General features: G+C 41.7%; 1 protein-coding gene across 2 annotated transcripts in view; it reads left to right on the top strand.

Annotated features, from left to right (window-relative positions):
* The first annotated feature begins 22,182 nt into the window (after nt 1–22,182).
* Nucleotides 22,183–22,846, top strand: part of CFAP47 (cilia and flagella associated protein 47) — a 193,289-nt gene continuing 192,625 nt past the window's right edge. Inside the window, exon 1 of one of the 2 annotated variants that reach the window (XM_081858847.1) lies at nt 22,183–22,694. In XM_081858847.1, the coding sequence (XP_081714973.1) occupies nt 22,470–22,694 (225 nt within the window). In that variant the 5' untranslated portion in view covers nt 22,183–22,469. The remainder of the gene's footprint in view (nt 22,695–22,846) is intronic. The other variant, XM_081858846.1, reaches the window with a different exon arrangement.

Genomic DNA, 22,846 nt, shown 5'->3' on the forward strand with positions numbered 1-22,846 from the left:
GGGCCCCATTGATTTATAGTAGAAAAACAATTCTCAAAGTCATAAAAAGGGAGAATTACATATGCTGCCCCAAGGCTGAAAAAACACTATTAAGAATGGGTAAGATAATACTAATGTGCCTCCCAGTAAAATGAGCCAGATCTTCTTTCTAAGGTTGAAAGGCCAGGAGCAAAAGGGAAAAACATTTAGCTGACAGAAAAAGAGAACATTTTTGAAAAGTCTCTTCTAAAGCTGTTTCTTAAACTGAGAGAGTTAAAAAGGTTAAAATGTGTTAAATGGTGGAAAGGCAACTGGCTTGGCAGAAGAAGAAGCTTCTTCCTATTTTATTTTGAGGCTGGAAAGGGGGGTGAAAGGGGGAGGTGTACACTGAAGAGGTTTCTTTTTAAAAAGCTGTGTTTTATTGAGTTCCTTCCTTTTTACTTTGAAAAGCTTTATTCTTTTAAGAGGCTACCTATGATAAATGTATGAAATATATTAGCTTAAATATATTGGCTTAAATGTAATTATGCAAAGGATTTAAGGAATGCTAGATTCTTATTTCATATGGTTGTAAGAGTTGTATTTATCCTGAAATTAAGTCAGCCACCAGCCTAGCCCCCCCCTGCCAGACAGAAGACGCCATCCAAGCAGTCTTGATATATAGTTGTCAGGCATTTTGTTTAGAAACATTAAATGAAGGAAATCTTTCAATGTTGATGTGAAACTCAAGATCCTTGACATCTGTTGAACATAAAAATGTAAGATTAACCATTTGTTTTAGAAGGCAATAGGGCAAGGAGGGCAAGAGGTGAGCTGGTAATTAAGATTCCATGTAAGATATATTATTACTTATATGTCATATATATAGCTCTTTGTCTCCCTTATAAGGGCAAGGAAGTGGGTGTATCTTTTGTGGGTGTATCTTTTGTGATTGGTTCTAGCAAACAGCCAATAGGAATTTCAACCAGGCTGATTGGACAGAGGCAGCCACAGGAGGAGCAAAGGGGGCTGGATTAAGGGAATATAAGTGCTGGCCAGAATGGCAGGAGGCCAGGCCAGAGCTTGGTAACCATGTACCACTGTGCCTCTTATTTATTTGTCTGACAAATAAATTACTATTTTAATTTCTCTATTGCTGCGTTGAATATTTCATTCCAGCTAAGCGTTAACCACAAGCAGGGTGCTACATTATGGGTGGAACTCAACCAAGTTTTACTTGGTGGATCTATTGAAGTTACGTTTGTTAACTTCAAAGGGTCTATAGCTGTCGTGGGAAATGGACTGTGAGGGGCTTAATAGACTCTTTAATGCTTCACACACAGATTGCTTTAACATCTAGCTTTTGTTTTTGAAATAAATTAGATATTTCAACACCTTCCCTTTTCTGGTCCATTAAATGTGTCTTCAGTTCCAGCACCAGAGCAGCAAGTGAGATCTTGTCAAAATTCCCCATAATATTGCAGCAGAAACTATGAAAAGCAGAATTAAACTTTGCTGTTACGTTTTTTGCACATATGTACCAAGTACAAACCTATGTACACATTGCTATTTAGTCCAGCTCCAGTGCAGCCCCGCTGTAGGTGTTTGATGTTGAGTACACATGACATTATCTGCAGTCTATATCTGCTTCCATATTGGCACCCATGGTGGGTTTGCTCACACTTTCTGAGCACAGTTTCTTAAGGAAATTACAATCGTTATTGGCCATTCACTGGTATTAGATCCCAAACTGGCTTCTATTTTGTCATAAATTAATGCTGACCTGGCTTAAAAACGTTTTCCTTTTAGTTACAGTTAGACTGGGTATAACACGGGCATGGGATATGTTTCTGTTATTAATGTGAATTACTGGTATAAGAAGCTTTGTTATAAGAAGTTTTGATGGCACTGCAAACCATTGGAGTTAATCACACATCCACACACACAAAATTCAAACCAGCTTCTATCTGATTTGAAAAATGTGAACATTTCAGGTTCTCGTTGCACCTGCACAGATTATGGCTTTATTGCATAGGAGTTTGAGGAGCAGAGTTGCAGCTGTGGGGGAAACAAGCCAGGCAACGTGCATCAAGTGAAAGCATACCCATCACTTTCTCGTGTGTACAGCGGCGTAAAAATGCACCTTAAAATGCAGTGTATAAGTGAGAGTGTGTGTGTGAACAACCTTGTTGCCTTTAAGCCGCTAATATGTATGTAGCCCAAGAGGCAGCAATATTATAGTGCAATCCTGTAGCTGTTTACCCAAAAGAAAGTCAGATTGAGTTCAACAGGGCTTCCTTTAGGCAGGTGGATACAGTAATGCATTCCTAATCTATAATATAAAGTGTACACCTTCTTAAACACTTGGTCAATAGGAGGGAGTGAAACACCTTTACTTTCAGGTACTATATCTGCCTCACAACTTTATTCTGTAAGCAGAGGCGTACCTAGGCTCCCTTGGCAAGGAGTTGTATCCGTACCTCCAAAGCCAGGAGAGACCATGCACCAGAAACTCAAAAAGTTTGCTTTTCATCGGCCATCGCACTCTGAGCCATGGCGGAGAGGTTCAATTTGGATCCCCTGTGCCTCTGTCCTTGTTGGGTGCCAACCTTATCAACCTCTAGGTAGGGTCCTGGCTGTAAGCAAATTGCAGTCAATTGCAAAGCCTGCATTAATTTAAGAGATTGAGCATGTCACCACTCGCAGGCATATTACAACATTGCAAAAATAGCTTATCAGGTAAGTATCTTTCTTAGCAAACTAGATGGGGGTTGGGTGCCGCGTGCTGTTTTATCTTGCTTACAGATAATCCCTCTTAAACAAGGTTCAGCCACGTTGGCTAGGCGCTGTATACTGCATATTTACCCTGCTGATGTCTGTGCTACAGTTGTCATTACAAGTCCAGTTTCCAGGGCTACCTGATACCTATTAACCTGACCTGATTTATTTCAGGCTAGTCATGAATTGCTGTTTTAAACAAATATGTAGACTGACAATGTAGAGGTTCAAGGAGAACATAATTTGCACTTAAATTCACACAGTAAGAAAGATGTATGGTCCAATCCTACATATGTTTGCTCAGGAGTAATTCCTATGGTTCAAAGGATTAATTTCCATGTAAGTAAGTATGCATAGAATTGTGCATAGAATCATTTGCCCAACTGACCTAGTAGTACTCATTAGACATACACACATTCAGAGCTCTTGTATTCTTTCTACCCCTACATGCGACAGAGAGAACATGCACTGAGGTCTGATTGGCATTTGGCTCTGGAGCAAATTGCATTTCTTGCTCTGATCCCTGTTCCCTTGTACAGGAGCCTACATGCCTTACCAGGTATATATGTTGACATATATTTGACCTCACTCCAAGGGCAGCGCCAGTAATTTAGAGTTAGGTTAGATTTAAGTTCAGTTCAGCTGCTTTATAAATCAAGCTATGTGGCTTGTTTCAAAAACAAAATTGTTCAATTTTAATGAAATTAATTCAATTATTAGTTCAATATATGTACACAAACACTTTTAAAAATATAGCCTTGAGTCCCAGAAATCTATAAAGAATGATTTCCGCCCTGATTTTTCACAGTGGCAGCTCATGCAACAGTTTCATTGCATGGCGCTGTGACTAAAAGTGAGCTGAGCTGGCCAAAGTTAACAGCCTGGGGGAGCTGTGTGAAAAGACTGGTATTTCTGGTGCTTCCAGACAGTTGCTGTAGGTCAGGTGGGATTTAATCACACACTGGTAAGTTCAAGTTGCACAATTAAAGCTGGCTTGGAGTTATCGTGCTACAAACCTGGTTCTCCAAAAAATAGGACTATCAGTGATAAGGAAAATGATGAGATCACGCTTGTTTCGATAGATCATTGTTTAGCCTCCTTGCAAACAAACTTGCAAACATTTGTTGAGTAAATGCTCAAGAAACCAGTCTGAAAGCCTCTTCTGTTTGCAGCAGAGGAGAAAATGCCCCAGCTTTGATCTCTTGACTCTCTGGATAGGACTGGGGGAGACAACACTTCTTTCTGAAGAGCTGCTGTCCATTAGTTTGTAGGCAATGCTGAACAGATTAACTTGGCAGGAGGCAGCTTTGTATTGTTATAGGTTTGGGGTAGAGGCCGACTCCCAATCGCCTCTAGATTCAGCAAAAGGGTTAGAGTTTGAGCAAACTCATAAATGCGCAAGTTAAGTAGTTTGGTTAAAACTATGAAGAGGGAGCAGTTTTGCTCCCTATCATTCCAAACCTGCTATAATGCTATAGCAGAGAAAGGGCACTTTCCAGTGGTGGCACTGCTACAGGAGAATTAAGTCAGGGGACTGGTTTGCCACATCAGACCCACAGGCTGCTGATTCACCAGCTATGATATTTGTTGTGGCACAAAATTGATGATAAGGTGACTTGTGTTGGAATAGCATTGCCTAATGATTTAAAAATATGCACATCTCCCATCTTAATACAAATTGCAAACTTGCACTGGATTATGGAGAAAGCTAGAGAGTTCCAGAAAGACATCTACTTCTGCTTCATTGACTATGCAAAAGCCTTTGACTGTGTCGACCACAGCAAACTATGGCAAGTTCTTAAAGAAATGGGAGTGCCTGATCACCTCATCTGTCTCCTGAGAAATCTCTATGTGGGATAAGAAGCTACAGTTAGAACTGGATATGTAACAACTGATTGGTTAAAAATTGGGAAAGGAGTATGTCAAGGCTGTATATTGTCTCCCTGCTTATTTAACTTATATGCAGAATTCATCATGCAAAAGGCTGGGCTGGATGAATCTCAAGCTGGAATTAAGATTGCTGGAAGAAATATCAACAACCTCAGATATGCAGATGACACAACCTTGATGGCAGAAAGTGAGGAGGAATTAAAGAACCTTTTAATGAGGGTGAAAGAGGAGAGCGCAAAATATGGTCTGAAGCTCAACATAAAAAAAAGAAGATCATGGCCATTGGGCCCATCACCTCCTGGCAAATAGAAGGGGAAGAAATGGAGGCAGTGAGAGATTTTACTTTCTTGGGCTCCATGATCACTGCAGATGGTGACAGCTGTCACGAAATTAAAAGACGCCTCCTTCTTGGGAGAAAAGCAATGACAAATCTAGACAGCATCTTAAAAAGCAGAGATATCACCTTGCCAACAAAGGTCCATATAGTTAAAGCTATGGTTTTCCCAGTAGTGATGTATGGAAGTGAGAGCTGGAGCATAGAGAAGGCTGATCGCCGAAGAGTCAATGCTTTTGAATTATGGTGTTGGAGGAGACTCTTGACAGTCCCATGGACTGCAAGAAGATCAAACCTCTCCATTCTTAAGGAAATCAGCCCTGAGTGCTCACTGGAAGGACAGATCCTGAAGCTGAGGCTCCAGTACTTTGGCCACCTCATGAGAAGAGAAGACTCCCTGGAAAAGACCCTGATGTTGGGAAAGATTGAGGGCACAAGGAGAAGGGGACGACAGAGGACAAGATGGTTGGACAGTGTTGTCGAAGCTACCAGCATGAGTTTGACCAAACTGCGGAAGGCAGTGGAAGACAGAAGTGCCTGGCGTGCTCTGGTCCATGGGGTCACAAAGAGACGGACATGACTAAACAACAACAACAAAGTGCATGTTGCTAAATCAATGTGACGTTCCTATTATTATTATTATTATTATCCTCCTCCTCCTCCTCCTCCTCTCCACAATTGCTTCAAAATAAAAAGGATGCACACCACTTATCCCAGCAGGTCACCTCTGGACTGACTTTTCCCCTGATATAAGATTCCAAGCGAGATCTGCAGGATCAATAAAGCAGTGAAATAAATGCATTTAGCCACCAACTGTCACTGGAATTTTCTTCGGGTCCAATTGCAAATGCTAGAGCAGTAGTCAGTAGGCATTTGGCTGTTGTACAAGTAGAAAGACTGCAGACAAAGTAAACAATTTTGTCCCAAGAATACAAGTTGTGTACATACAAGGTATTTTTTGTGATTCCTTATGAAACTAATGAATAAGTGTGTATGCAATTTTTGCATATATATATTTGGAGATAATGCCATGAGTTATAATATTGTCTTTAAGCCAGGAGTGGGAACCTGTGATGCTCCACATGTTGGACTCCAACTTCCATCAGCCCTAGCCAGTGTGGCCAGCAGGCAAGGAACTGTAGTCCAGGAACATCTGGAATGCCACAGTTTCTACATCCTGGCTTTAAATAGCCATATACCTGCTATAAAATGATAAAGCAATAATTTAAATTTGGTTGCAGTGCAGAAATGCCTTATTAGACACACCCTAAGGACTTGCATATCTTTTCACAGAGCAGCAGCCTCTCCACCATTCGCAAACTGTTTTGTAATTCCCCCAACAAGTTTCAAAAGCTACTTTGAAAATAAAAGTCTGTGTCTCAGCTGGTGATGCCTTTCATGATACTTCACTGACACTGCAATTCAGTTCATGTCTACTGAATTCTATGGAACTTACTCCCAGGTTAGTGCATATAGATTAGCCTGACTGCCTAAATAGTCTGGTTGAGAGCTAGCAAGCTACGGTATTTACAAGTGTACAAGCGACTGCACAGATACAGTGGGATATTTGACAGCACAGCAGCATTCAGGGTTGTTTTCTGAGACATAATTTTAAAAGGCAAAGTATGTACAATGACACAATCCGTACGCTCTCCTGAACTTTGTCAATTCAGCTCTGAACTGTGTGTTTGTTCTTTAAACCACTAATTCCCAAGCAGCCAACACTGCAATACCAGCACACTTACTATGGACCAAGTCCTGCTGAATGCAATGGAACATTTCCTAGTATGCAGGCACAGAATTGGGCTACTAGTCAATTTGCAGTGATAAACTTAATAATTATTTTGATTTTCCATTCTGATTTATAGAAGAGATCTGTACAGCTTGGTCTTCTGATCAACTTCATTAATACGTTATGTCACAATATTTAATTGTATTATCTTTGTGCTGTGCCCTTTTGTCATTTTTTGTGCAAATATTTGCATGAGCTGTATAGCTATTTGTGGCAAGGAAGATCTGAAATAGTCACATTGTATTGAGTACATTGATCCAAATAATGTTTGCTTATGTGTTTTTAGGTAATAAATTACCATATTGGATTGCAACGTACCTGGTCAATTATATTTAGATCTTTGTTGTTTACTGAAATAACAATTATATCCTTTTCAGCAGCAATGCAGTTTTTATCACCTCATTTCACAGTGCCCAACCTCACAAATTAATTGCAGCAGGTTCCATCCATTGCAATGTGCTTTGGTTCTGCATTTTGTATTTCTCGCATGCTCCCTATTGCTGTTTAATCTTCCAATCACAGTGCAATTAGCACACCAAAACAGCATCTCCCCTAGAGAGTGTGAATCATTATTACAAGAAAAAAATAATATTATCAGTGCCCTATTATAGACAACCAGGGATTACGTTCTCTCTCGGGAGTTATGTTTAATTATGGTGTATAACTTATAGGCCACAAGTGTTAGAAACCGATAAGAGAAGGTGAAGCTAACTGTGCATATTTCGCATTCAGACAGCACTGCCCTGAGCTGTGGCCTGTAACAGACTGAACAGAGATGAAGAACAGTTTAATCTAGCTGAAATTGGACATCTAATAGATCCTGCCCCACACATTAGATGGTTAACTACTTAAAAGTATTTGGATAATATGTATGAGTTCAGGGATGCCAGCCAGACTCCCCTAAATTCCTGGACCCAGTAAGAATTTAAATAAGCCTTTTGAACCCCTGGATTCAGCATGGTTTTAAAATATAAACCAGGCTAGCTTCCTCATGAGGATGGGGAACAAAGGAAAGGTGATGGGCCATTAAGAAAGCAAAAGGGAGGGGACTCTGTGCCAGACAGCCAATGGGTGGGGCCCCTCCTCCAGATCTTAGATAGCTAGCAGGACATAAGCCAGAATTTAGGGCAGAGAAAAAAGGTTGCAGGCTGGTAAAAGCAGCAAGCTGGAGGGGCAGAGCACAATGTTTCTGTCTGACTCCAAGGCGGTAGCTATGGGAAAAGCAATACCCTTTCGGGGTGTTGATGCTGTGAACTCCTCCATTGTAGGTGCAGGTTGTATATACGTGTAAATAAACCATATATCATAAAGACACCACAGTTTCCACTGTGCCTCATTGCCAAAAGAAAACAGAAACACTGGCTAAGTGCCTGGAACCCCTGGACTCTCATGCTGCTTGGAGTTTGGGGTGCCACAGTAAGAAAAAGTGATTGTACTATGCAAGCAAGCAAGCTTGTTATTTGGGTCTTGATATAGAATTCTGTGTCCAATAATAGGCAGCCATCATTTCAGTGATATATAGCAGTAAACAAAGAAGTTAAATATACATCAAGTTATTTCCTCCTTGAACTTATAGATGCATGTTGCTTCGCTTACTACATGGGACAGTAGTTACAATGCTACCCAGTCACCAACAATCAGCACCAGGTCTGGGCTCAAGCTTCCAACTCTGCTAACCATGGTTTATTGTTTTCCCCCACTGATACCTACAGTGGTTGATACTGATAGCTTAGACCAGGCATGGCCAAACTTGGCTCTCCAGCTGTTTTGGGACTACAACTCCCATTATCCCTAGCTAACAGGACCAGTGGTCAGGGATGATGGGAAGTGTAGTCCCAAAACAACTGGAGGGCCAAGTTTGGCCATGCGTGGCTTAGACCAAATCCCAACTTCAAAACAGGAGGTTCTGGGTTCATCTTCTATTTCCCAAGCCGAGCTTGTATCACAGTACTAGAATGGTAATTTCTGCCTAAAAGAAGGCTCCTAGCTAGGACTAGGACCAGAGTTCTTGTTCCAACAAAATTCAAAGATATACAGTCTAGGGAAATATCATGCATGCAAATGGCAAATGGCAAATGGCAAAGTTACAAAACAAAGTGGGATACAGTACATCTATAATTCTTCTGTATCTTTACTTCTGTTGGAATGCCAAGGATTCATAGTTCATACAGCCTGCTCCTGAAATATGCTGCACCACAGTGACTTGAGGGTCTGTGGTCAACATACCATAGTTAAAGCTGGGGTTGGCTCATCCGTGTTAGTGGACCTGAGTGGCATACCCCATTTCTCTCTCTCTCCATTACAGATAGTTAACCAGTGGCTGTATGTGTATGTGCTTTACTGTGTAAGGCTCCAGGTACAGAGGCAACTGAAAACCTGCAAGGACATCAGTCTGCTGCCTGTAAATAACTGACATTTTTCATGTGCTATTTGGGAAACATGCATTCTTATTTCAAGCCCAAAATTAAATGCATTCGTCAATTGCCTATTACATGAAAAAGGGATAGTGGCTGTCACTCCAGCCTTGATCACTAAAAATGCAAGGATAAATAATATGCCAGTAGTCCTGATATTGTTGGAATCTGAAGGTCGTCAGGCCCAGCCAGCATGGCCATGGTCAGGTATGATGGAAGTTGGAGTCCAACAGTATCAGGAGGGCAAACCATTCCTTTCCCTGCTCTAAAGCAATGCATTTTAGCCAGTGCTCTTTTTCTAGAAAAAGAGGTGCCAGAACACACGATGAACACCTTCCTCATTCACCTGAGAGGTGCTGGAACTGAGGTCCAGTGCGTTCTGGCTGAAAAAAAACCCCTGATTTTAGCTATGGTCATATTCAGAATAGTGAGAAACCAATACTCAACAGTGAAATCTTTAGAAACTATGCAAGAGCTAATTTTTGCAATTTGCCAGTTAGCATAATGCATATACCACAGTTCCAGACACTATGTTCATAATATAATACTGTGAAACCTCAGATAAAATATTTCTTTTAATGCAAAGCACCAAAGTCAAAGTGATTTTTATTTACTGGAGTGGAAAAAAACGCCAACTTTCCTCTACTTAGCAAAATCGATTTTGATGCCATGGGAAGAACTCAATGGAGAGTTGAAATATCCATATCATTAACAACAGTATGTCTAGTCAACCGTCTCACTTGAATGTGCCTGCTCTGTTACAGCTGAGTCTTGTCTTTTACAAATTTAATTTTTCAGACTTTGATCTCTCTGATCCAACTGTTCTCAACTCTCTTTCCATGAAATTCAAAGGAAGGACTGTGAAATGAACAAATATATTTAATATTTGTTGAGTGAATGCTCCAGACTATTTCTGGATGGTTGGTACTTTTTACCCTTTTCGTGGGAAGTAGCCCTGAGAAAAAGCTCTGCAGTATATAGCCACAACACATGGCATAATCACAATGACCAGTAATGCTTGCAATTGTGGATCATGAACTGCCATCACTGAGCAATCTGTGCTTCTTGCTTCATTTGTCACAAATATCACTGTATTTGTTGCTGTGATAATTACAATTTTAAAAAGATGGACAGAGAAACAAGATATAGCAAGCTCAGCTGGAAGAGTTACACATGCCCTTAATAGCATTTCAGTTGGGCCAGTTTGTTTTCATAGTGGTTAAACTGCTTGGGCGAATCCCCAGTTAACCCACAAGCCATTCCCTTATACAGTGGTGCCCCGCAAGCCGAATGCCTCGCAAGACGAAAAACCCGCTAGACGAAAGGGTTTTCCGTTTTTCGAGGCGCTTCGCAAGACGAATTTCCCTATGGGCTTGCTTCGCAAGACGAAAACGTCTTGCGAGTCTTGCGATTTTTTTCGCTTTTTTCTCCCTTTTTCTAAGCCGCTAAGCCGCTAATAGCCGTTTAGCCACTTAGCCACTAAGCCGCTAATAGCCGCTAAGCCGCTAATAGCCGCTAAGCCGCTAATAGCCGCTAAGCCGCTAAGCCGCTAATCCGCTAATAGGGTTGCTTCGCAAGACGAAAAAACCGCTAGACGAAGAGAATCGCGGAACGGATTCTTTTCGTCTTGCGAGGCACCACTGTATAAGGCTTAATACTTCCCCTGCCTATATTGCTTTAATATTATAAGTACATCAGCAGTGTAGTGGTAAATTTTAAAGTGCAGGAGCTCTTCATGAGAATCCATATCACAAAAAGTCAAATGAACCCATTACTTTTTTATGCTACTTGGCAACCATTTATTTCATATTATGTGGCATGAGGACCATATATTACAGTTGCCCCAGAGACATGGCAATATGGAGATCTTTATTAGACTAAAATGTCGGTCAGTTTTCATATACCTTCTCCTAGGTCTGCTTTGTGTTTGGCTGCTCTTTGTGGAGAAACATTTGTTAGCTGCTTTCATTGCTCATATTTTATTGTAAAGTTTTGAAAATTCACTAGAAAATACTTTGAAAAACAGAGAGTCAAAATGATGAGGGTAGCTTTGTTGATAGATTTGCTCATACACAGTGGCGTAGCGTGGGTTGTCAGCACCCGGGGCAAGGCAAGTAATTTGCGCCCCCTAACCCATGGATTTGCGCCCCCTAACCCAACCCCCAGATGTTGTGCCCGGTGCGGCCGGCCCCCCTGCACCCCCCACGCTACGCCACTGCTCATACACCCTTGCCCACTAAAGAGCAGCAATACAGAACATGATACCCAATTTATTAGGACCAGCTTAAAGTTGTAGAATAGTGAGCTGCCAAAGGGTGGTATAATGAGAATCATGTTGGAATTTGGCTGGCTGGATCTAAGTTACATCCCTGATGTGGCATTACTGTAATCCTATGAATAGTTCCATGGGGGTAAACTCCATGAAACTCAGTGGTGCTTACTTCTGAATGCATAGGCTGAACTTGTTGAACTTTAACAACAGAGCTGAAATGCAACATTTAACTTTTCATTAAATGTACAAAAAGTTTTGCAAATGCTCACTTTTATACTTTGTGCAGTTAAATAACTCAAGATGGATGTGGTTATGATCTCAGATGCTTCCAACTGTGCAAAATGCTTTACTATTAACTGCAGCAAATTGGGTGATAAGGGAGCACTTTTCAGTTTATGTTGATAAAGGGAAAACAGCTAGTCACCATCTGTTATTGTTTTTAAAACAAATCTGAGTTAGAGATAAGTTATTGGTGTATATTTTAGGCCAAGTAAACCAGAACACAACTTTGTTATATACATACTATGAATTGCAAAAGTGTATATTTCTATTACAATGTAACATAAGAATAAACCAGTCTCAAAGAACACTTGACAATAAATATAAAGATATTTATCTTGTTAACAATTCAAAGTTTCTGGTGTTACTTATCTTCCAACTTGAATGGTTTCTTCCTTCTTTGTTGTACAAACCATGCTTCTCATTATTTCTCTCATGGTCTTTATCTCTTAAGAGAGGCAAACCCAGTTCTACCAGTTAAAACTTTGATACTGCCTCTACTGAAATATAAACTTTAAATCTTTAAACAATAAACTTTAAGACCATAAAAACTATAAAAAGGAATGTTGAGATAAAACAAAACAAAGGAGGGCTGGAAGAGAGACATATGCTGTCTTTTAACATGGTTCCATTTAGACCACACACCCTTTTATACCAGCCACTATGCACATATGGAAAAGCAGGCTAAACACTCACCACCTTTCACTTCACCATTTGCAGCCTCTTTTAACCACCATGCATTTAAGAGATACAATAAATAATATCTGATAGAAGAAAGTTATTTTTTGTTTTATAAATGTAGTCAGGATGGTCACCATATTTTCAAGTACAGTGGTACCTCGGGTTACATACGCTTCAGGTTACAGACTCCGCTAACCCAGAGATAGTGCTTCAGGTTAAGAACTTTGCTTCAGGATGAGAACAGAAATCGCGCAGTGGTGGCGCGGCGGCAGCAGGAGGCCCCATTAGCTAAAGTGGTGCTTCAGGTTAAGAACAGTTTCAGGTTAAGAACGAACCTCCAGAACGAATTAAGTACTTAACCCGAGGTACCACTGTAACTTACAACTAAATGAAAATGCATTGTAAGTGGCACAGGCCACGTGAAGCAGTATATACAGTTTTGACATGTCTGCTTCTCCTTTTTATTATATAGGGTCTCTGGACAGGTCTAGATTCAATAATGGATTGGATCAGAGTAAAGGAACTTAAACTCAATCTAGAGTTGATGATCATAGAGGACTCAGAGTGGTAGGCTGGGGAAATGCTCATTCTAGATGAAATTGCTTTTTAAAAGGAGTTGTGTAGGAATGAAAATCACAGGAGACGAGTAGTGGGTGTCACGAGAGGCGTCTGCCGGGGAAGCCCCGGGAACTCTCTTTTATTGAATATTACAAACATTGCCACAGGTGTGCTTGTGGCTGATTGGTTGATACAAACACAAAGAAACTAGTTGCCGATTGGTTAACATGAATACAAGGCGGGGATTACATGTGAGAGGTGGGAATTACATGTGAACATTAATCACTGATAGATTAAAGGCTGGGAAACGAGGTTGGAACCAGATAGGCATGAAACCTCCTAATTAAATTATAACTAAAGATTGATATAGCATAAAACAATTACTAATGATTGATCATAACATGAAAGAATATAACAATCAAGTTCTATAGATGTGGTCGGCTATGCATGGAGAACAGGTCATCATGAACTTAAGATAAACTGAGCGATGAGGGAATGTCTTGGTGTTTAGAACAGGTTCGTACAGTGTGTGCAGAAACAGAGAAAGGGTTATGAGCGAGACTTCCCAGAATGCCAGAGAAAAGAAGCAATACTTCCCATAGCAAGACTTCCCATAAGGCCACAGTTATGTGTAGAAAGAAAACGATGCAATGCTTCCCTTCATCTCCCCCTTTCTTTCCTTGTTTGTGAGGCGTTCTGGGTGAATAAGACAAAAGTATTACGGGATACGTGGTTTGCCAGCACATGCCCAAAATACGTTCGCCAGGGAGGATGGGACAAAAAATACTACGAGATACGTGGTTTGCCAACGCATGCTCGAAATAAATCTGCCCATATCTCCCCTATAATTTAGTGTTGGTGTTGCCATTTTGCAAAATAAGCAGCAAGGATTTTATTGGGTGGCTGAGGGGGAGAGAAAAACCGAGAAAAAAGACTTATGAGGCCAGGAATGCATTGGAGGAAGCAGCATAGTAAAATCAATATGCAAATTATGACAATAGCATATTGAAAAAGATTACGAAGCCAAGTAAGGTTTGGCAGCCATGCAGTAAGCCACTGGGTGAAAGAATCCCAGAAAGCAGGAAAACCAACATCCTGTTTGATGTGATGTGTGAGATTTTGCAAATGAGAGATTTGTTTTTGGATGGCCTTAGAATTGTCAGTGATATTAAAGCAGCACATGTTTTCCACTTGTTCGCATCCGTAGTGATGGCGCATCAATAGATAATCGATAGCAGCGCAGTTCTATGAGTCCGTGACGCAATTCACTCTGTTCTTTATTCAAAAGGTGAAGAGCTTGTGAAGTAGAATTCAAGGCTTTTGCTGCGGAGCAAGCTAAAGAGTTAATATTCCTGCTATTTCGTACAGCCAATCCAGGGACTCCTAAAAGAGAGACAGCTAAAGAAATATATTCAGATCTGCTAGGGAGAAAAACGGAATCGTCACAATCATTAGTCAAAAACAAAACGCTGAAAATGAACACTATCATGGAATTTATATTAAGGTTCCTTTATAAGCTGTTCAGCTTGAAATGAGAGTGATTTTATTTGGCCCCACGTCACTGGTCCATTATTCCACCCATAAAGGGGTGGTGGATTTCCAGTTGAGGGGGAGTGCAAGCTTACTCATTAAATTGAATGGTAGCTTGTACTTGTTGTAGTAGGTCTCTGCCCCACAGATTGAGGTGAATTTTCAGTACACAGGGCTGAATATATGCAATGGTTTCAGCGCTATCAGGCAGAGAAACAGGCAGCCATTGTACGCTTTTGGAAGAGGTTTGAGGTCCACCTACACCCCAAACTGCAGAGGCAGACTCAAGGGGCCACGTGGGGTCCCAGCAATTACTGGATATGACAGAAATGTCTGCGCCCGTGTCAATCAAGCCTTCCAGAACTTTGCCATTGATTTTATACTTACGAAGAAGTTTCTGTTCACCGATCCTCTGGATTACAGCTAAAAGCTGTGGAGAAAGTGGACAGAGCTGGTGCAAATTATTATCCATAATAGAAGCAGTAGGATGAGAAGGGAGCACTACCAAATGTGCCCAAGACTCACCCTTCTTTAGCTGCATGGGCATATGGCTCCAGAATTGAACCATGATTGTGCCTACATAATCAGGATCTAGGACTCCAGGGATAACCTGGATTCTTTCGCCGCAGAGAATTTGGGCAAAATTAAGCCTGCGACCTTAGGAGGTAGTGGGCCAGCCAATTGGGTGGGCATGAGCACGATTTCACCAGGTAAAACAGAATCTTTGGATTCCTGATTAATTAAATCAATGGTGAAATCTGAAGGCGTCTCCTTAGGAAGAGCGTCAATGGTGGGAGCTGATGGCAATGGGCCCTCTAATTTTCGTGGCCTGAGGGCGGGGCCAACATGGAGTTTCCCGAACTCCTGCACTGATTTGCCCAATGATAGCCTTTACCGCATTTAGGGCATTTTTTGGAAGGCTTAGCCTTGTTGGCATCACCATTCCTGTGCGCCCCACCGCCAGGTGCTCTGCATTCTTTTGCAAAATGTCCTGGGCGCTTGCAATTAAAACAGTTACCAGTAGGCCTATTGCCAGCCTGGATGGCACCGGCAAGCAAGGACATGGCATGGCTCTGGCTTCCAATGTCCGCACAGGCTTGAATCATCTGTGCCAGATCATATTTAGGACGATGAATGATTGACTGCAAAGCCTTCTTACAGTCGGTGTTTGCATTTTCAAAAGCCAATTTTTTCATCAGTTCATTCTGGGCTGTAGTATTATCAACCTGCCTGGTGACTGCTTCTTTCAATCTATCTATAAATTGATGGTAGGGCTCTGAATGTTGTTGTTTAATATTAACAAAAGAGCTCAGCGGTTGCCCTGACACAGGGACTTTCCGAAAGGCGCGCTGTACACAAGTCGCGGTGCGGCTAAAATGTACAGGTGTCAGCGTCGCCTGGGCTGTTATATTATCAAACGGACCAGCACCATAAAGTTCATTAGCTGAATGCTGAGGATCAGACAGGGCTGAAGCACTAAGCCTAAATTCACTGTCAAAAACGACATACTGGGCTGGTGAGAGCAACATGCGCATTAAGTCTTTCCAGTCTTGGGGTAGCATTGTATAACCAGACGCTATCCCCTCCAGCATCCCTGTGACATAGGAGGATTTTAAGCCTGAATCAGTGATGGCTCTTCTCAGTTCCCTCATAACAGAGTAAGGGAGTGTCTCGTACAACACCTGTTGTCGAGCAGTACCTGGATTAGTATAAGAAATTGGGAAAGCAGATGGCAATTCCCCCGCCCACACAGATTCTTCCTCCAAGGACAAAAGCCCTTTCTGTCTCGCCTGAGAAAGTGCAGCACGCACGGCTCCAGTAGGAGCAGGCAAAGGAGGAGGGGGGGAAGGGGGATGGGGGGTGGAAGCAGGTTGAGATGGGTGAGAAGCGGGGGGGGGGGGGGGTTGGCCGGGCTGCGAAGGAGAAGGAGGCACAAACTGTGGATAAGGGGGGGGGGATTGTCTGCTACAGGCAGAAGAGCAGGGGCCGAAGGAGACACCTGGGGTCCAAATTTTGCAACGGCCTCTGCACATTTCTGCCAGGTAAGCAGACAATGAATCGGAGCCCTTGGCTCCGCGAAGAGGGTCTTTCCGATCTTTTGCCAAGTCTCCACCTGCAGAGAGCCAGTCTCTGGATAGGAAGGACACTGGCAAGCGATCTCACAAAGCAATTGTTCAATTTCTTTTAAGGAAACATGAACACCCACAACCCGCTGCCTAACTAGAGAAAGCAATTCCCTGGCATGTTCTCTCTGCAATCGAGTCAATTCGCCCCCCATACTCACGAAGTAAGCGCGCTGAGACTTTTCCAGTCGAGTGAAGTACAGGGGCTAGGCTGCGTAAGGGATCTGGCACGTCGGGGGTCACCAGATGTAGGAATGAAAATCACAGGAGACGGGTAGTGGGTGTCACGAGAGGCGTCTGCCGGGGAAGCCCCGGGAACTCTCTTTTATTGAATATTACAAACATTGCCACAGGTGTGCTTGTGGCTGATTGGTTGATACAAACACAAAGAAACTAGTTGCCGATTGGTTAACATGAATACAAGGCGGGGATTACATGTGAGAGGTGGGAATTACATGTGAACATTAATCACTGATAGATTAAAGGCTGGGAAACGAGGTTGGAACCAGACAGGCATGAAACCTCCTAATTAAATTATAACTAAAGATTGATATAGCATAAAACAATTACTAATGATTGATCCTAACATGAAAGAATATAACAATCAAGTTCTATAGATGTGGTCGGCTATGCATGGAGAACAGGTCATCATGAACTTAAGATAAACTGAGCGATGAGGGAATGTCTTGGTGTTTAGAACAGGTTCGTACAGTGTGTGCAGAAACAGAGAAAGGGTTATGAGCGAGACTTCCCAGAATGCCAGAGAAAAGAAGCAATACTTCCCATAGCAAGACTTCCCATAAGGCCACAGTTATGTGTAGAAAGAAAACGGTGCAATGCTTCCCTTCAGAGTTGTCTGTTAGATACTTCTTAGCTGCTTTTCAAAATAAAATATATTCCCAAAGCACCATAAAATGTAACAAAACCTTTTTTTTAAGTTCACAATTTAGATACGAAAACAGAAAGAGCACTAGAACCATCTCAAGCTGGCACACTCTGGCTCACAGCCAACAGAAACAGAATTCTAATTAAAACCAGATTGGAACTGAATCATATTCAGAAGCCTATCAAAAAGAAAACAGAAGGGAGCCAATTGTACCACTTGTGGGAGATGCAATGCTGGAACTAAAAAAGCAGCTGTAGCGTTATTTTAGCTTAAGCTGCCTTGCCACTACATCTGCTACTGGAGCGTAGCCTGGCCGCTGTAATGCTTACCTTTTTGACTTTCTAACTAAGACAGTTGTAATGTGCCTTAAAGACTGCCTGGAAGCATACTTCAAAATGCTACTGCTTAATTCATTTAAGATGCTGTCCATTTTTGATCAGTGAGAACACACTACACTTCAGCGGCTACCGGTGTGTTCACAACCAATTCAAGCAGCTGCTTTTGACCTATAGATCCCTATATCACGATGGGGAACCTGTGGCACTCCACATATTGTTAGACTACAACACACATTACCTCCGGCCAATGGAAGTTGGCATCTAGCAATATCATACCCTCCAACAATTTTGTACCAAAATTGGGACGTCAAGAGGGGCACACCTCTTTTAGTCTGATGCTCATGCCAGAGTGCTGGACCAAAAAACAGGACATTCCAAGATCCAAACAGAAGCTAGGATTGGCTTCTGTGATCTGGGATGTCCCATTTAAAGTAGGACACTTGGGAGGTATGCAATATCTGGAGGGCCACAGCCTGGCTCTCCAACCTTCCTGTAAATGGTTTGGGGTATTTAAAGGAACATCTCCCATTTTAAGATTTAACAATGAGATCCTGCTAAGCAGGTCCATGTAGGGTGGGGGGCAGCCAGATACACTTGACCCAGGCCTTGGAACGCCTGCTGGCCTGTTAGGAACTGGCTGTTTTTTGAGTTTATAACTGAATTCCAACAAGGCTTCCACCCCAGGCCTCAGACAAGCTCTGCAGGGCCTTGCTGCTAAGTGTACTACCTTTTATGGATGTCTGTTTAGCACTCACTAGCAGTGTGCTTTCAGTAGTTGCCCCAGGAAACTCATTCCATCCCATTTCTTTCAGAAAACAGATATATTCTTATTCAGTTTTTTTTTTTTTAAACAAGAGAATCATACCCACAAAACTGAGGTAGGAGTTTGGAAGCTGAGCTTATTTAGGCCTCCTATTTCTTCAGTGGTTTTGTTGACCAGTTTTATGGGCTTTGGTTTCACTGGATTTTTGCTATTGTTAAATTATTCATATATGGTTTTAAGTTACAAACTGCTATATAAACAGATTGAAAATCAGTATATATATTATGTAAACAATGAAAGTAAGAATCCACAGGTAACCTGTGTGACGTCTGAAAAACTTTATTTGCTGCACATCTGAGAGCCAACTATGCATTAAGCTTAGTGGGTAGTGGGCATCTACTTTGTAGATTAACATTTATTAATTATGAGTGAGGTGTGTGTGTGTGTGTGCAATTCTTACTGGAAATGCAGTGCTCTGGGAGAGGAGACTTGTTAATTTCCTCCTTGGTGCAATCAGAACTAAAACCACCTCCTCACATGATTAAAAAGCTTGCTCTAAGTGTTCTAACTGTACGGGAAGGTATTTTAGCGGCTGGGAGTGGAAGGAAAGAGGAAATGATATCTTGCCATGCACCACATTCCTGGTAAAGATCCCACCTAACCGTAATTCATGAAATAAAAAGGAGAGGTAGCAGCTGCATATTACACATTAAACATAATGTGTCATTTGGTCCTAACCCAGATAAAAAAAAGATGAATTCAAAAGCCAGACATTGCATGGATTTATCAGAAACCCCACTTGTGCCCCGAGGAACAAGTCAGGTTCCGCCAATGATTTAAGTTGGGCAAATGATAAAGCTGAGAGACGAAGTGTATCAATGAAAAGGATACTGTATAGAACAACTTAATAAGAAAAAAGAATTTGGGAAGCTAAAGTAGTTCATTTAAGGACAGATCTAAAGTTGGATTTTCTCTGTCACATACAGGTGAACTGTACCTGAAATACTTTTCAGAGAGCCACATTGAAGTCCAGCATAGGTGAAAAGCAGTTAATTGTTATCTTCTGTATCTTGTCAATTCAGTTGTCTACATAGACAGAATGAGATATGTTCCAGGTCTGAAAGGCTGTTTTTAAGTGTTGTGTGTGATTAGATATGCTATTATGGCAATATAATCTTTGTTTGGTTTTCTTGTTTTAGTGCATTTTAGTGTTTAAACCATCTACCCAAGTGCTGTAATCAAATATTGCTAAAATGCAAGAAAACCAAACAAAGACCATATAGGCATTCATAATAATGTAACTAATCACATACAATATCCAGAGAATGTTATCGGGTAACAATAAATAAATACTTTTTTCATAGATGATAGCAAACACTTTCAGAATTTCTTATGAAAATGAACAAACAAATCTTTAAAGGTGGCAGGTTAAAAGACAGATGGTTTGCTTATGTTGCCATACCGTCAAGCCAACCAAGGGCTAGCATATCTAGATACTTAGTTTAGTATTCTTCTTTCTGCTTCTACCTAAAGCATTTTATAAACGAGTAGAAAGCATTATGCCCTTTCTCTGTAAAGTATCACTGACGAGGTTCTCAGGCCAGTTACATCTCTAAGCTGCTAGTGAAGCCAATGGGAATAAAACAAATCCCACACCCTTCCAGAGTTACAGCTTTTTCTTAATTTGTAAGCATGCACAAGTCCCACAGAACTAAAAGAAGCTTATGGCCAAAAAACTGTGTGCAAGATTTCAACTTTAGTACACACTATGGATTTATACATTAGTGAACATAAAAGAGCTTTTCAAAATAAGAGCAAAACCAAAGGTGTATTCACTAACATATCTAGCAAAATATTGTTCTAAAAAGAATAAAAATGGATAATAGCTGAGAGACAGAGTTTGTGCTTTTCATATTAAAGGTCTTGATCCTGGTCATTTTAAAATAAAAAATAATAATCTGAAGTAACAGACTGCAAAGACCTATTTCTTAATCTTAACAGTTTCCTAAGGTTCCCCAAAAGAACACTATATGATAACTGCTGATTTACAACTCTCCCATCCTCCAAACACTATTGCATACTAAGGGGAAGTCAGCAGGTGGCACTATTATACACATATTCTGCATTTTTTCTTTATCAAACTCATTTTTCCCCCAGTATAGTTTTTGTGCATATTTCTGATACTAAAAATCATTGTGTACCTACCATAAGCTGTACACTTACATTCTTTCCCAGTTTGTAAGGTAAGAAATAAAGCATTCCTATACTGAGTGTGCTTGAACTTGGGACTCAGCAACTGATGAAACAGTTGGAACTGGGAAAACTACATAGCTCATAGTAAAACTATAATCCAAACCTATGCCTGTTTAGTCCAATGCAATTCCTATTTTTTACAGTGGTGCCTACTCCTAGATAAGCAAGTTTGGGATGTGCATTTATCTATCAGGAAGAATAATTTAATTCAGTGGTGCTTAATTTCAAATCAACATACTGTTTATAGAAACAAAGGAAGCTACCTTAGATCAAGTTAGAGCACTGATCGATTTAGCTTAATATTGCGGTTTGTGGACATTGATTGTCAGCAGTTTTTCAGACAGGATTCTTTCCCAGGCATATCTGACTATAACTTAATGGAACCCTTCGCATACCAAATATGCATTCCGATACTGAGCTTCGGTCAGTCACCACATGTAATGAACGATTATTTATTTTATTTTCCATTCCCTCAAGGAGGTATAGAAAAACAGTTCTTCTCCTGGTTGTATCATTGCAACCACCTCATTAATTGCAGAGTAGGCTGAGTGAGAAATCCACCTGCATGCGTGGGGTTGGGATCCAGCAGTTCTCTCGCTGAGCAAGAGGTTCTCAACACAGTGAGGCTACACCGGCTTAACTCCCCTATCCTTGGCTTCAGCCAGGATCCCACCAGCAGTGGCGAGCCCAGTGAAGATTGCAGCCCGAGTCTCCCTGCCTCAACATTTTTCTCACCGAACAGTGGCTACAAATCAGACTGCTTTCACTTGCTCGCTGTTACAAGACCCAGCAATGGCACTTTTTTTTTGGCCCTTGAACTATCATATCAGTTGCTAGGAAGCAGGGAAAACAGCAACAGGATTTCAATAGAAGAACCGTGCCTGGAGGAAGAACTGAGGGGACAGACTCCATCAGGCAAGGCCTCCTTCCACCTGCCTTGCCCCACTCTCTGCTTCTCAATGTGTATTGTATTGTTTTATGTACTGTGGCTTGCCATTGTTTTATTGATTATAGTTTAGATATTATTGTAACTGTTGAGTGGACTTCTGTTTAACTTTTAGATGTTGATATTATTAATTTATACTATTCTATGATGATTGTTGAATGTTACTTTTTTGATGGATGTTGCCTATTTTAAAGTTATGTTTTATTATCACATTTTTGTATTGCATTAGATTGTTATAACGTGTACATGTTTTGTTTCTTCAGTTTGTAAACCGCCTTGAGTATTGTAAGATAAAAAGGCGGTATACAAATTAAAAATGATGATGATGATGAACAACAACAACAACAACAACAACGCAGCAAAGCCTTTTTGTTATGCATTTAGCCTCAGTGGCCACTGCCCTAATAAAGTCACCTTTGCATTTCTGACTTGACACAATCCTTTGCTGGGTTAACATCAGCACAACTCCACTTTACGCTCCCGTCTCTCTATGGTAAGCCAGGAAGCTTCCGTCACAGGCTTCGGAACGTTCGCTCGAAGCCTCGCCTCCAATCAACAGCGCCAGTCCCGTTGCTAGGTGACCGTTGCCAAGCTGCGGCGTGCGGAAGGAAGCTCGAGTCGCCTTGGAGACAGGGACGCTCCAGGCTGGGCGCTGGTTTGGCCAGAAGGCTGCCATGAGTTCCCGGGGCAGCGAGCAGGAGGGCGACGGCGGCGGCGGCGGCGGAAGGATCATGGAGGCCCCCGCAGCCTCGTGGCACGTAGCCGGGGTGCGCATCACGCCCTCCGAGGTGCGCTTCGTGGATGCGGTGCCCGGAGGGCGCTACCGGGCGCTGCTGAGCATCCAGAACCTGCAGTCTCACAGCTGCCTTCTTCGCTTAATGCCTCCGGAACAACCTCAGGTGGGGAGCCCAGAACTGGCCCTTGAACCCCCCGCCTTCCCCTTAAAAAATGCTCCTTCGCAAAGCCCCTCCGCCTTCTGAGGCTACTGTTAGTAGTGCCCACGTCCCCAGCCTGTACTTTCTCCTCCCTCCATTCCCCTTTGCTGCTTCAC

The sequence above is a fragment of the Podarcis erhardii genome (assembly GCF_964252035.2).
Source record: "Podarcis erhardii genome assembly, chromosome: 4".
Taxonomy (NCBI): Eukaryota; Metazoa; Chordata; class Lepidosauria; order Squamata; family Lacertidae; genus Podarcis; species Podarcis erhardii.